General features: G+C 34.5%; 1 protein-coding gene and 1 non-coding gene across 2 annotated transcripts; both read left to right on the top strand.

Annotated features, from left to right (window-relative positions):
• The first annotated feature begins 779 nt into the window (after positions 1-779).
• LOC114175828 (callose synthase 5-like) lies at positions 780-15260 on the top strand. Its single transcript, XM_028060645.1, is given in 40 exon segments — positions 780-871; positions 961-1057; positions 1164-1274; positions 1357-1485; positions 1576-1668; positions 1868-1959; positions 2040-2166; positions 2305-2442; positions 2544-2620; positions 2707-2785; positions 2861-2986; positions 3070-3184; positions 4034-4368; positions 6044-6096; positions 6196-6256; positions 6355-6436; positions 6513-6562; positions 6668-6754; positions 7288-7410; positions 7492-7586; positions 7699-7783; positions 7855-8015; positions 8521-8644; positions 9127-9218; positions 9307-9424; positions 9535-9686; positions 9990-10099; positions 10171-10296; positions 10370-10438; positions 10830-11019; positions 11125-11236; positions 11319-11438; positions 11525-11640; positions 11715-11798; positions 12140-12311; positions 12313-12558; positions 12847-13644; positions 13898-13948; positions 14062-14247; positions 14443-15260. Coding segments are annotated over 38 exon segments (5220 nt in total). The 5' UTR covers positions 780-871; positions 961-1057; positions 1164-1259; the 3' UTR covers positions 14674-15260.
• Positions 10367-10447, top strand: LOC114180062. Its single transcript, XR_003603637.1, has one exon. It is a non-coding gene; the product is annotated as a small nucleolar RNA J33 (small nucleolar RNA).
• Positions 15261-15300: the final 40 nt, after the last annotated feature.

Here is a 15300-nt window from a genome sequence, read left to right as displayed (position 1 = left end):
TGCTACAACGATTGGAGAGGGTAAGTTCTCATGCAGGTTCTAGTTATAAACTGTTCAGATTCTTTTATTATATATAATTTTGATAATATTATCATAATTTGCCATATTGTATTATACAATTACATTACATTATTTCATAGATTTCTGAGAAGTTAAAAAATTAATATACATCGAAAGTGTATGAGAGAGAGTTTATAAGATCTACAAAAAACTAACTAAATTTCTCACGACAAAATTCACTGTAGATAACTTTACAAATTATAACATAATTGTTTACATTATGCTATTTTATTATATTTTTTAGAAAAATTTACAAAATAAATGTTATAAAGTGTAAATATTTTATCATATAATAAATAAAAACAATACATATGTATACACAATGTATTTCTTTTTACAATTTAATTATAGGTAGTTTCTATTTAATTTATAGATGATTTTTATTTATTTAATTTTAAAAAATAATTAACTTAAAAAAATAGTTAAATATAAAAACGGTTAAAATTAAAAAGTAATCACTTAAAAGAATTGAAAAAAAAATCACAAAGATGAAAAACAGAAAATTGATGACTTAATTATTATATATTAAAGATCTCACAAAAGTAGAATTTTCACTCAGTTATAAATTTACTATAAAAGCATAAAAGTTATATTTTTAAGAATTTTTTTAATATAAAATAGTTACAAAATAAATAGTTGATAAATAAATACTTATTATTACGTTTTCAAATTTAACTTTTTCGGAACAGGACAATCCAAATAGTCTTGCTTCTCGGGTTAAGAAGACTGATGCAAGAGAAATTCAGTCATATTATCAGCAATACTACGAACAATATGTCAGAACTCTGGATCAGAAGGAGCAAGCAGACAGGTAAATAAATGCATGCTAGTTATGTGTGAAGTTTTACAATTGCTATGAAGAATTCCCTCGCTGACCTTGAAATCGAAATTCACGTGCAGAGCCCAAATCAGCAAAGCTTACCAGACTGCTGGGGTTCTATATGAAGTGCTCTGTGCGGTTAATAAGACTGAGAAGGTCGAAGAAGTTGCTCCTGAGGTTAGTCTCGGTTCTAAACCCTTTATTTTCTACTCTGTTCTGTTGTAACAATAGGTGTTTTATTTTGCTGTGTTCCCCTTTTTCAATATTCAATTTATATGCGCAGATTATTGCAGCAGCAAGAGATGTCCAGGAGAAGACGGAGATTTATACGCCTTATAATATTCTTCCTCTGGATGCTGCTGGGGCTTCCTTGCCAATAATGCAATTTGAAGAGGTTTTGTGCCTCAAGATATTGATATGGAGTATGTGTTTTATTTGACATTGCACTGACATTTTTTGGCTTTATTTTTCACTAGATCAAGGCTGCTGTCTCTGCACTTTGGAACACTCGTGGCTTGAACTGGCCTAATCCATCTGGGCCACAGAGGCAGAAAACTGAAGATTTAGACTTGCTTGATTGGCTTAAAGCTATATTTGGTTTTCAAGTATGTACAAAGAGAATGAAAAGATTTGTGAATTACTAGATTGTTGTTTGACCTACTTAAATTTTTGATGTGTTTGATTTGTGGACACAGAGGGATAATGTCAGGAATCAGAGGGAGCATCTGATTTTGCTTCTTGCTAACTCTCATATAAGGCTACATCCTCAACCCGAGCCTTTCAACCTGGCATGTATCTGTCTCTCACTTTTTCTATTTAGGCAAAGCGTAATGGACTAAATAAAGATAATCTATAATCAAGAAAACTATTGCCAATATACATTACCGTGTTTTTTATCAATAGCTGTCAGTCGGAGTACTCTACTCTACTTCTGGCCAGAAGTTATATTTGTTTTCATTTGTTTTCCTTTTGGTTTTATCAATTCAGCTGGATGATCGTGCTATAGATTCAGTGATGAAAAACCTTTTTAAGAATTACAAGATGTGGTGCAAATTCCTAGGACGAAAACACAGCTTACGGTGAGAAATAACAATATCATCATTAGTGGTAAAATTCAAATATTTTGTTCAAAAAATGCTTATGGTGTTTTTTCACATAGACTTCCTCAAGGTCAGCAAGAGACACAGCAGCGAAAGTTGCTTTATATGGGGTTGTATCTTCTTATCTGGGGTGAAGCATCCAACGTTCGCTTCATGCCTGAGTGTCTGTGCTACATATTCCACAACGTGAGTATACTTTCCATGCGATCCATAATATCTTGTGGTATAATGCTTTTTCAAATGCAATGTAGTTGTTTTTCCTTTAGTCCTTTTTAATTCATTTCTATCTTTTGGCAATCTAATTATGGCCAACTATAACCTCAGATGGCATATGAACTCCACGGTTTATTGGCTGGAAATGTCAGCATTGTTACTGGTGAGAATATCAAGCCTTCCTATGGTAGTGATGACGAGGCATTCCTGTGCAAGATTATAACTCCTTTGTACCGAGTAATTGAAAGGGTAAGATTTTGTCTCTCATGATATCATCGTAAAACGTCAGGTACCTATGATGCCTGTACAATGATTTTGTGTAGAGATATTAATCATGTTGATTAATCTAGGAAGCCAAGAAGAGTCGACATGGAAAGGCTCCACACTCAGCATGGTGCAACTACGATGATCTAAATGAGTATTTCTGGTTGTTTTTCTTTATAATCTTATCACTAAAATTGAATTTGTTGGTTTGCTTAATCTCTATTTTACAATATCTATTTTTCGTTGCAGGACATCTGATTGCTTTTCTCTTGGATGGCCCATGCGTGATGATGGTGAATTCTTCAAATCAACTAGTGATTTGTCACAGGTATCCACATCAAAAGAAGCTACTGGCATGATTGTAATGTAATTATTTTCAGTATTTATATATCTTTCTTACCAGGGAAGAAAGGGTGCTCCAAGAAATTTTGAAAAAACTGTCAAATCAAATTTTGTTGAGACACGATCATTCTGGCACCTCTTCCGCAGCTTTGATCGTCTGTGGACATTTTTTATACTGGGTTTGCAGGTATTTATTTGAAGCAAAGAAAATGCTAATATCTATTGTTCACCCCTTCTTTGTGGTTATTGGCTTGAACATTTACATTACAGGTGATGCTCATTATTGCTTGGGAAGGGATTACACTAACCAATATATTTCAGAGGGAAGTTTTATATTATCTCTCAAGCATATTCATCACAGCATCCATTCTGCGCTTGCTTCAAAGTATGATATGTCAACTTAAGTTGCTCTCTGTAATGTAACTTATCACTAGTAGCAAGATCACTCTACCATCAGGATTTCTAGTAGCAAGATCATATATTGGTGGTTTTTTATATTTTTTCCTACTTGTTCAAAAGATTGGCATATCATTTGTAGGAAATTGCATGAAAATGTCACGAGCAATACAAACTTCATAAGTCATATCAGAAGCAAGACAGTGATGATTATATTTTATTGTAATTTTTGGTATGACTATTTCCTCCTCATTAAATAAATGATGCTTGGCCTCTATTTCCCTGTTAGGCAAGTCAGGTGCAAGAGTTGTTCCCAGCACGTCGTACCCATTAGTTTTTATGTTTTTTTTTTTTTAGAAAATAATTCAGTAACGACAATTTATATAAGATCAATAGGCCACTTCCCTTGAGGATTTACATCTGTCCAAAGTTATTTGGTGTTCATATTCATGCCTCAAACTTTTGTAATGATTCTGATGATCAATCAATACCCTGCAGCCAAGGAAAAAAAATCAAGACCTTGCAGATTCAATCTGCCATGTTTACCTTCACTTTTTTAGATTTCTTTTACAAATTGTTTTCTTTTACTTTTATGCTTATTTCACCATTCTTTTCTTGCTAATTCATTTACCCAATTTATATAATACTGCAGTTAATAATGATTCTTTCTAAAAACGGACGATAAGTGTTATTTTCTACACCATTTATCCTACGTTTCTAAGTATTGAAGTAGACCCGAGTTTTCTAATATTTTCACCCCTTTTTTGATTGTCCTTTTTATCTTCTTCCTTGGTTATAGAAATTTACTATCGTTTCTTTTCCTCTTTATATTATTTAGGTATCTTGGACCTGATCCTGAACTTTCCAGGCTATCATCGATGGAAATTTGTTGATGTGCTAAGAAATATTCTTAAAGTCATCGTCACTCTTTTTTGGGTTATCATTCTCCCACTCTTCTACGTTAATTCCTTCAAGGAGGCACCTGGGGGCCTGAAGCAGTTTCTTCCCTTTTTCACTCAAATAAAAGGCATTCCACCACTTTACATAATGGCTGTTATATTATATTTGCTTCCAAATTTACTTGCAGCTATTCTGTTTCTTTTCCCAATGTTAAGGCGTTGGATTGAAAACTCAGACTGGCACATAGTTAGATTTGTCTTGTGGTGGTCTCAGGTACTCACGTGTCTTATAAACTTGCGACTCTAAGTATTTCTCTTCATGATTTTAAGCTAAATGACTCTGTTGGTTAAGAGCTTCTTTTGATTTTAAGTATTGTTTATTCTGAAAGTATTGCAAATTTTAGGGAACATTTGTTTCGGTTAATTCAATTTAATTGATATGACTAATATATATGAGTTAAAAGCTGAAGAGGATATAGCTAAAGGCTGTAGTTCCTAAACAGACTACATACATACATACATCATACACAATTTGCTAGGAGTCTCACATTGGGTTTATATTTGATGTAGTACTTCAACAAGCCTTGAGGTTCTCCCTCCCATCTAATGGACTAGTCTTTTTGGTTGGACTCTCTTCTTATGCTTAAGTCTTAATAATTGGTGTCTTCATTGAGAATTGGGCTATGGAAAGGGTGACCTATAGGCTGAATTAAGGTGTATCTAAATACTAATATGGTGAGTGATGCCTCGATAGAATGGAAATTGTTGTAAACAATGTTAGGAGTCCCATTAAGTAGTTTTTTTTTTTTTTTCTTTTAACTTTTCGTTATTATTTTATTTCCTAAGATATTTGACTATAAAATGCACTAGCTCTCTATAAGATGTAATTTTATCTAGTGATGAATTGTAAGAATCCATCACGTTATTTGTTTGTGTCAGATTTTAATCAAAGAATAAGCATATATTACACTGATGCTAATGCAAATCAACGTTCAAAACGATTTTTGGAGTAACATAAATTTTATTGCTGCTGATGTACATGTTAGAAACTCTTTGAATTTGACTTATCTTACTCCAAAAAGACTTGTCAAAACTTTTTTGGTTCTTTGTAAGCCATATTTCTAGTTTATGTGAGAGTACATACTATCAATCCCTGAGACTACTAATAAGGAAACTGCCAAAGAGGCTACAACTTACACGAGCAAAGAGTGACAACAACTAAGACGACTTTGCAACGCTTGCTCTCAACACCTAAGGCTTCTAGTCCGGAGCATGGCAGTACAAGTGGCCTGACAGTGGATCTAAGATAAACTTGATACTATATTAGAATTTTGTAAGTTGAGAATTGTCCCAGTTTTGTGAGCTCTATTTTAGTGGTATCTTTAGGAACTACTCAATGTAGAACTGAACACTATCCTTGGGGTTACAATTGAGACAAATCCAAAGAGGTCACTGTTAAAGCTACTTAGGGGTATGCACAACTAAGGCAGCCACAAGTACTTTCTATACTGTTAAAAACTAATTAAATAAAAAACTACTCCGTGTTGTAACATTGACTTTGGCTTAAACCGGATCCAATTCATCTCGTCTTTTATACATTCTACACCCACAAAGACCGGTAAAACATTAAACTTTCATAGTTTGGTGGTTTACTTTTGTCTGATCACTATTTTCTTCTACCTTTGGCTTACACCAGATCCAATTCATCTCGTTTATTCATTCTACACCCATGTAGACAAGTAAGACATTAAACGTTTATAGTTTGATAGTTTACTTTGTCTTTTCATAACCCCCTCCATTGTTATGGACTTCAACTCTTCAAAAAGTTTTTCTGAGTTGTAGCACTAACTAGTTTTCTAAAAGCATCTGTTTTGTGGACTTATGTCAATAATTTGCATTCTTTGTGTAATATTTTCCCATTTTATAAATGATCATTTCTCCCCATGCAGCCAAGCATCTATGTTGGAAGAGGAATGCATGAAAGTCAATTTACTCTTCTGAAGTATGATTTACATAGCACTGTGTTGATAATATGTTTTTTTGTTCCTTCATTTATCGTTTGAATATACTTCCATCATCTAAATTCTTTCTTGACTTTCAGGTACACTATATTCTGGTTGTTGCTTTTGACTTGCAAATTTTTATTCAGTTTTTTTGTCCAGGTAAAATATCTTGTAACTAGTAAGTTACAAGTTTGTACCTAATAAATTAGGTTTATAAATTTATTGAGCATCTTTGTAACTGTTGTATCTATCTTCAGATTAAACCTCTAGTTAGACCAACAAGGGACATAATGAGCATTCGGCGTGTCGATTTTGAATGGCATGAATTTTTTCCCACCGGTAGTGTCTTCTCCTTTTCATGGCTTGCAATGCTGTTTGCTTTTATTGATGATCTAATATTTTCAAGTCTATGCAGCTCGAAATAACTATGGTGCAGTAATCGCACTCTGGGCTCCTGTAATTTTGGTGTGTATATTTTATATCTGTTGGTTATATTTTAATGTATGATTGTTTTCTCTTGTACAGTCATTTCAGTGTATTCACATCTCATTATTTACTTCTTCAACTCAGGTTTATTTCATGGACACTCAAATCTGGTATGCAATCTTCTCAACTTTGTACGGAGGTGCTGTTGGAGCCTTTGATCGTCTAGGAGAGGTCATCATAATTTTTATTTGATTTTTAGCATGTCATGTCCAAAAAGAACTTGCCATCCATTTTTCTATTAACTCTCTAAATTTTTGTAAAGCACAAGCATATAGCCTAGGGAAATTCAAACCTATTTAATCAAGTTAAGAAATTTATAGGATCCTTTTAGATGCAAAGTACTGGATCCTCATTTATTATATTTTTATACAGCAGAAATGATAGCAACACACTTTTCAATAACTCTTTAAGTTTTAGTATATTCTTTATTGTTTAAAGAAATTTAAATAATTAGGAAGACCCTTTAAATAAGGAACTCACATAATTTTGTACGTCCCAATAAATTTAAATCAATATTATAGTGTCTGAAATAATGTGTTACTAGCTTTTCCCTTATATCAAGTTATGGAGTCTTCAATTTGTAACTAAATCAGATTTTCTTTTTCATTTAGTCTGAAATAATGTGTTACTAGCATTTCCCTTCTATCAATTATGAAGTCTATCATATTTCACAATTAACTAGTGTTATTAATTTGATTCCATAGATACACACCTTGGTCATGCTAAGGTCCCGGTTTCTTTCAATGCCTGGTGCATTCAACACATGCTTGGTTCCTTCTGATATTAAGCGAAAAGAGAGATTCTCTTTCTCAAAGAAATTCGCTGAGGTTGATAGCACATTTTCTTTGCTAAGTGCATTAAATATATTGCATTAATTCATCTTCACTTTAGTTTCCGTGCTTGTATAGATTTCTGCAAACAAAAGGACCGAAGCTGCCAAATTTGCCCAAATATGGAATGAGATTATTTGTTGTTTCCGTGAGGAAGATCTCATAAGTGATAGGAAAGGACCTCAGTCTATCTTGCTCTATCTTAGATTATATGCTTCCTCGTCCCTCTTTTTACTTTTTTGCCCATCAACTATTTAGGACTAAACTATTTTTGCATGACTCCAGGGAGATGGATCTTTTGCTAGTTCCCTACTCATTGGGTCATTGTCTGAAAATAATTCAGTGGCCGCCATTTTTGCTTACAGGGAAGGTAGGTTAATATCATTCAATATTCACACGTTTATTACCAGTTTCTGTGATTGACACTGTAAAACTTTATAGATTGCTGTGGCACTGGATATTGCAACTCAGTTTCGAGGGAGGGACTCTGACCTTTGGAAGCGCATATGTGCAGATGAATATATGAAATGTTCTGTGATTGAATGCTACGAATCCTTTAAACATTTTTTACAGGATTTGGTGATAGGGGAAACTGAAAAAAGGTATCCTTTTGGCATCTTGTGTTGTTGCGTTTGAATTCAGTTTAGACTTCATGCCAGAAATGCCATTCAAGATTAATGGATTAACTTCGTTTTTAGTGGTACAGACTTGACCCAATTTCATTAATCTTCTATCCTTATTAGATATTTTTTTGTACAAAGACTTCAAAATTGTTCTTGCAGTCTATCAGTCCTATAGAATTTCATGCATAGCTATTACATTCAGATGTTTTTATCTTTTTCCTTTTTTTAATCTAGCAAGATTTTATATATATTTACGAGCTACTTGATAACACTGTAAATAAATGAACAAAGCAACATTTAGCCACTAACTTGCCTAATCAATATTAGTTTTATTAATCCATAATTTCGTATTGAAGTACAGATGAAATTTCTTATCAGCCGTTTGCTGTTTTCTTAAGCAGCACTTATAATTGAAGTATCGAAGCTGTGAATTTAATTTAATTAAATTCTTATCAGTATTTCTGAATCAATTGTGACGAACCAGAATAATTTCCATCATCATTAAAGAAGTCGAGAGCAACATCTCAAAGAATACTCTTCTTACAAATTTCCGTATGGTCTATTTACCTTCCCTTTGTAAGAAGTACGTGGAACTTGTGGAATTTTTGGTGAGTCATTCAAAACAAAACTAAATATATTTGTTGTTCATATTCTTGAATGTTACCTTGTCTTCATAGGATTGATTAAGTTTTAAGTAACTTAGAAATTTGGTAAAATAATTTCTACTTTTGTCTATGTATCCTCCTATTTGATTTTTTTCCATTAACAAGATAGCTACTCCGTCTTCCCATCTCTAACTCGCCAATCAACTTGCTCTTTCCCTCTTCAAGATTGAGTTGACCGGAAAATTGGAGGAGATTGGGGAGGGAATGAAGCAAGTTAATCGACAAGTTCAAAATGGAAAGATGGAATTACCGGCCATGTCATCCCACAGATGCAAAAGTCAAATGGTTATATACTTATACAACAATATAAAGAATATATTAGGCATTTGTAATCTTTTAACAGGGACTCAATAAATATCCAGATTTATGAGGTACTTGAAACTTAAATATTATATCAGGAAACTCACGCACTGATTTCTTGTCAGAAAAATGGAGATCCATCCCAGCAGGGTACTGTGGTGGTCTTGCTGCAAGACATGTTAGAAGTGGTTACCGACATGATGGTGAATGAAATCAGGTTTAACTTGAAAGCAGTAATTGGAATATATTAATATGTATTCATTGAATATAATAATGGCTGATTTTTTATGTTTGATGTTCATCAGCGAATTGGCAGAACTTAATCAAATTAGCAAGGACACTGGACAACAAATTTTTGCTGGTACAGAGGGAAACCCCGCTATACGTTTCCCGCCTGTTGTTACAGCGCAATGGGAGGAACAGGTACTTAGTAATATAATTTAAAATTTAATTCTTTATTTGTCTTTTAGTTAATATTCTTATTCAATGATCTAGAGGCTTCCGTAACCAATGAATCATTGTGGTTGTTTCAGATAAGACGTCTTTATCTACTCTTGACTGTGAAAGAATCTGCTGTTGATGTTCCAATAAACACCGAAGTACGAAGAAGGGTTGCATTCTTTAGCAATTCATTGTTCATGGATATGCCACGTGCTCCTCGAGTACGTAAAATGCTCTCATTCAGGTGTGGTACAGATTCCTTAATTGCATTACCACGAAGATATACCCATGTTATGCCTTACAGAGATTATAAACTGCAGGAATAGCATGTTTTTATTTTTCAAATTAAATGACATGTTTTCTTCGGAATTTGATAACTTCAACTATTGTAGGATTACTATCTTATACAGTAGATGCAAAATACATCTTTTTTAGTTATTTAAGATTTTTTTCTGAACAATTTTTTTATGCATAAAATTCAAAATGTGCTGCATTTTGAAGCTGTCCTGTCCGTGTGTATTATAGCCTTTTTTGTCTTTTATTTCAGTGTCCTAACTCCATACTACAGTGAAGAGACTGTATATTCTAAGAATGACATTGAGTTTGAGAATGAAGATGGCGTGTCAATCATATATTACCTTCAGAAGATATTCCCTGGTTAGTAATAGCTCACAGTATAACTTAATTGTATAGAGAATGGACTGACTAAAATTTAGTAATGTTGCCAGACGAATGGAATAACTTCTTGGAGCGACTTGATTGTAAGAAAGATAGCGAGGTATGGGAGAAAGATGAGAATATATTACAGCTACGTCACTGGGCCTCATTAAGAGGACAAACTCTTTGTAGGACAGGTATATACTGACTCCTTTTCCCCTTGCCTTAGGCTGGATCAGGTAGACTGATTTGTTTCCTCTTGTAATGTAGTTAGGGGAATGATGTACTACAGGCGGGCAATAAAGCTCCAGGCATTTCTTGATATGGCTTCTGAAAAAGGTAAGATCAAGTCCTTTTATGGGATTTTTTGCGATTCATAATTTTTTCTGACATTTTGCCTTAGTCTTTTCTTATTTATACACACATTCAACTCTAAACAAGCATTTCCTTGCTACAATACTAGTAAAAATACTTGTCATATATTTATTAATCATGGCTTCTGAAAATGGTAAGATCAAGCCCTTTCTTTTATGAGAGTTTTTGCGCTTCATAGTTTTTTATGACATTTGGCCTTAGTCTTTTCTTATTTATATATACCTTCAACTCTTAACAAGCATTTTCTTGCTACTATACCATTAAAAAGACTTGTCTTAGATTAATCATGGGCGGCAGAAAAAAGAAGAGTTTTTATCAGCTAAGATGATAGCATGTTATTTTGTCTTGTGATCAGAGATACTCGACGGCTATAAAGCTATTGATGTTCCATCTGCGGAAGGAAAAGAGAGTCATAGATCCTTATATGACAATTTAGAGGCTATGGCTGACATGAAATTCACATACATTGCTACATGTCAGAACTATGGGAATCAGAAGCGTAGTGGAGATCGCCGTGCAACTGATATCCTGAATCTGATGGTTAAGTATGTTCTTTTGTTAAATAAAATTTAAATTATTTGCATATATTTGGCTTTTATTTTCCCTTAGTTTGCGTAATTTAAAAATCTAATTTGGTTCTTTATTTATAGCAATCCCTCACTGCGTGTTGCATATATTGATGAACATGAAGAAAGAGAAGATGGACAAGTGCATAAAGTTTATTATTCTGTATTGGTCAAAGCTGTGGACAATCTTGACCAAGTAAATGCATGTTAATGTCTTGAAAGAGGTGGTTAATTACTAGTGGTACCTTAGAAATGATTGTTTTTGTGTATCTTTGAAGGAAATATATCGAATAAAGCTTCCAGGAGCGGCAAAGTTAGGAGAAGGAAAGCCAGAAAACCAAAACCATGCTATCATTTTTACTAGAGGGGAAGCTCTTCAGACTATCGACATGAACCAGGTAAAAGATTATAAAATGTGAAAGCTCAAACAAATTACATAATGGGTCAGTCCTGTTAAAATTGGTTTATTGGAATTTTCTTCTAGGATAATTACTTAGAAGAAGCTCTGAAAATGCGTAACCTTTTGGAAGAATTTAACGAGGATCATGGATTGCGCGCACCCACCATATTAGGTGTTCGTGAGCATATTTTCACTGGAAGGTTATGAATTGTTTTCTACTTAACCCTTTCCCGTGTTTAGATCCTATACTACTTAATTTTATCACTTGTTACAGTGTCTCTTCCTTGGCCTGGTTTATGTCAAATCAAGAAACTAGCTTTGTCACAATTGGCCAAAGAGTTCTTGCTAGAACGCTAAAGTAAGTTTTTATTTGTTTTTTGGTTTCGAATGATACCGTTGACCTCCATAAATTAGGATATTCCCAAGAAACACATGGTTAATTAAGGCAGCATTTTAATTTAAGATTGCAATGCATACAAGATATTTAGAACTAGTCTCAGGTTATTCAAACCATAGTTATTCTGAGTTTTGCTTACTGATGAGTTTTCTGCTTCTCCCCTCCTTAATTCTTTTGGAGACAATACAATTGGATTTTTATTTTCTGTGTTTAGCCGCTGTTGCGAGAGATTTAAAATATTTACAATACAGAATACACATTTTTTGACATGATGGATTTTTTTTTTTTTTTACATTCTGTAGGATTCGTTTCCACTATGGGCATCCGGATGTTTTTGATAGAATTTTCCATTTTACTCGTGGAGGATTCAGCAAGGCTTCTTGTGGCATCAACCTAAGCGAGGATATATTTGCTGGTAACATTGATGATTCATTGTTTTTTGGCAGTGATTTGATATTTCTACCTCTGCATCAATGCCTTTTCCTATACAGGATTCAACTCAACACTAAGACGTGGAAATGTTACTCATCATGAATACATCCAAGTTGGAAAGGGTAGAGATGTAGGGCTCAATCAAATCTCTCTTTTTGAAGCAAAAGTGGCATGTGGTAATGGAGAGCAGACACTAAGCAGGGATATCTACCGACTGGGGCATCGATTTGACTTTTTCCGAATGCTATCATTTTATTTTACAACTATTGGATTTTATTTCAGCTCAATGGTAATGCTTAATGCTTCAGGATTAAGCAAAATAAATACTGAATATCTTTATAGAAAGCAATAAGGTTTATTGAGGAAAACTGTTATTATAATTTGCATAATAATCGTATAAAATAATATCCAAGTGGATATGGAAATTTCCTGACAATTTGGTCACTTGACACTATGAGCTGGCATTTTGTACATGGAAGCTATATAATTTGTCTTGATTAAATGTCTTTGGGGAGTTTTAACCTGTGTGCTTTATATTCCCGCATCTAGAACTAAAGCTTTCTTCGGCTGTTCACAGATAGTGTCCCTCACGGTTTATGCTTTCCTGTATGGCAAATTTTACCTGTCAGTGAGTGGACTTGAGGCTGCTATAGTTAAGTTAGCCAGGAAGAAGGGAGATGATCCATTAAAGGCAGCAATGGCTTCCCAGTCCCTTGTTCAAATTGGTATTCTGATGACTCTTCCCATGGTCATGGAAATTGGACTTGAGAGAGGATTCAGAACTGCTCTAAGTGAGATCATAATAATGCAGCTGCAGCTAGCACCCGTTTTCTTCACTTTTTCACTAGGGACTAAGATGCACTACTTTGGGCGCACTCTCTTGCATGGTGGGGCAAAGTACAGAGCAACTGGGCGTGGTTTTGTTGTTCGTCATGAAAGGTTTGCGGAAAATTATAGGATGTATTCCAGGAGTCACTTTGTAAAAGGGATGGAGCTAGCTATGCTGCTTATATGTTATAAGCTTTATGGAGCAGCAGCTCCTGATTCAGTATCATATGGCCTTCTCTCATTATCGATGTGGTTTTTAGTGTGTTCGTGGTTGTTCAGTCCATTCCTTTTTAATCCATCAGGATTTGAGTGGCAGAAGATAGTTGAGGATTGGGATGATTGGACAAAATGGATAAATAGTCAGGGTGGTATTGGTGTTCCTGCAAACAAGAGCTGGGAATCGTGGTGGAATGAGGAACAGGAGCATCTGCTGCACACTGGGCTCTGGGGGAAAATTTGTGAGGTCATTCTTGCCCTGCGTTTCTTTATCTATCAGTATGGGATTGTATATCATCTTCATGTGGCAAGATCTGATAAGAGCATCACGGTAATTTTGCTCTCATATTTAACTATACGTCATATTTTCACATCAAACATTTTTATCTTCTCCTCAGGGTGTCACTGCACACACCTACCATACTATATTCTAATATACGTTTTAGATGAAGAAGTTCCTTGCTCAGAAGAGAATTTATTTGTTTATCACCCTCCCTGGGTAAACAAGAAAGAAAAAGAAATAAAAGGCACGGGTGTGTACAAGAATAAGCTAATAACTCTTTAACATGCATTTTTTCTCTCAGGTTTATGGTCTGTCCTGGCTAGTGGTAGTAGTTGCCATAATCATCTTGAAGGTCGGTATTCAATGATCGGACAGTTCATTATGAGTTGAGGCCTTTTCTTTATGCTTGATCTTAATAATTATTCTATTAATTAATTGGTAGCAATTTTGCATCTGAAACTCCAGATAATATCCTTGGGTAGAAAGACGTTCAGTGCAGATTTCCAACTGATGTTTCGTCTCCTCAAATTGTTTCTGTTTATTGGAATTGTTGTCATTCTCGTCTTGATGTTTGCCCTACTGAATCTCACAGTTAGTGACATCTTTGTGAGCCTCCTAGCCTTTATGCCGACAGGTTGGGCATTTATACAGGTACTTCTTTTAGTAGTCATTCCCTCTTGTTTTGATGTATATTTCTTTCATTTGATGATATTGAACATACAACTTGACCTTAATTGTGTCTGCAAACACTAGACCCGAACAAAACGTTCCCGTGATTTCTTTTTCTGTTATCTGTCAATGAAAAATACATCTTTCTGATTTGGCTGGTGTGTTGTATACGAGCAGATAGGTCAAGCATGCAAGCCCTTGGTGAAGGCAATTAGAATGTGGGGGTCTATAAAAGCGTTATCAAAAGGATATGAATACGTCATGGGAGTGATTATCTTTGCACCAGTGGCCATATTGGCTTGGTTCCCATTTGTTTCAGAATTTCAAACTCGACTGCTATACAATCAAGCTTTCAGCCGAGGGCTTCAAATCCAGCGCATTCTGGCTGGTGGTAAGAAGAATAAATAAGACAACTAAATCCTTTTCAGTCATCTTGTTACAGAGTCTAGACGGAAGATGAGATGAATATTGCTGCATACAAAAAAAAAAATCAGCAATTATGATGGAGACTGTACATAAGAACAATTCTTCGATATAGTGTTGGATAATTACATGAATTCTGAAGAGCATTGAGTTGGATCTTATAACGAAACAGATTAAACTCCAAGATTACTGGTTAGGGTCTTAGAGAAGCAAGCAGTGGCATGTTTGGTCCATGAGTCACAGGCAGGGGTCCCCACTGTGTGAAAGGAAGCTAGTCAATTAATTCTTGAGTACTACCACGTGACACGTTATTCTGGCTGTTTTGGAAACTGAAAACAGCGGTAGTTACACATATGTATGTCACATTTGGCTGAGACCATGTAGGCAATAGTGAAAATTTTAGAATAACTCTGACGGAAGGAATAACTGGTATATGGTTCGGCTCCATGTCAGATTTTACTGTCTTAGTTTCAGAAATGGATATTAGGCAATGGTAAAATTTTTAGGATGTTATTTTACGATTATGTAACTTTTTCCCTAATAGGTGAAATAAACCAAAATTCTGCGCTTCACCATGCATTGCACCTTATAGATAGATAATACAACTTTCAA

This window comes from Vigna unguiculata, chromosome 3 (genome assembly GCF_004118075.2).
Source record: "Vigna unguiculata cultivar IT97K-499-35 chromosome 3, ASM411807v1, whole genome shotgun sequence".
Lineage (NCBI taxonomy): Eukaryota > Viridiplantae > Streptophyta > Magnoliopsida > Fabales > Fabaceae > Vigna > Vigna unguiculata.
This window is presented reverse-complemented; position numbering and strand designations above follow the sequence as displayed.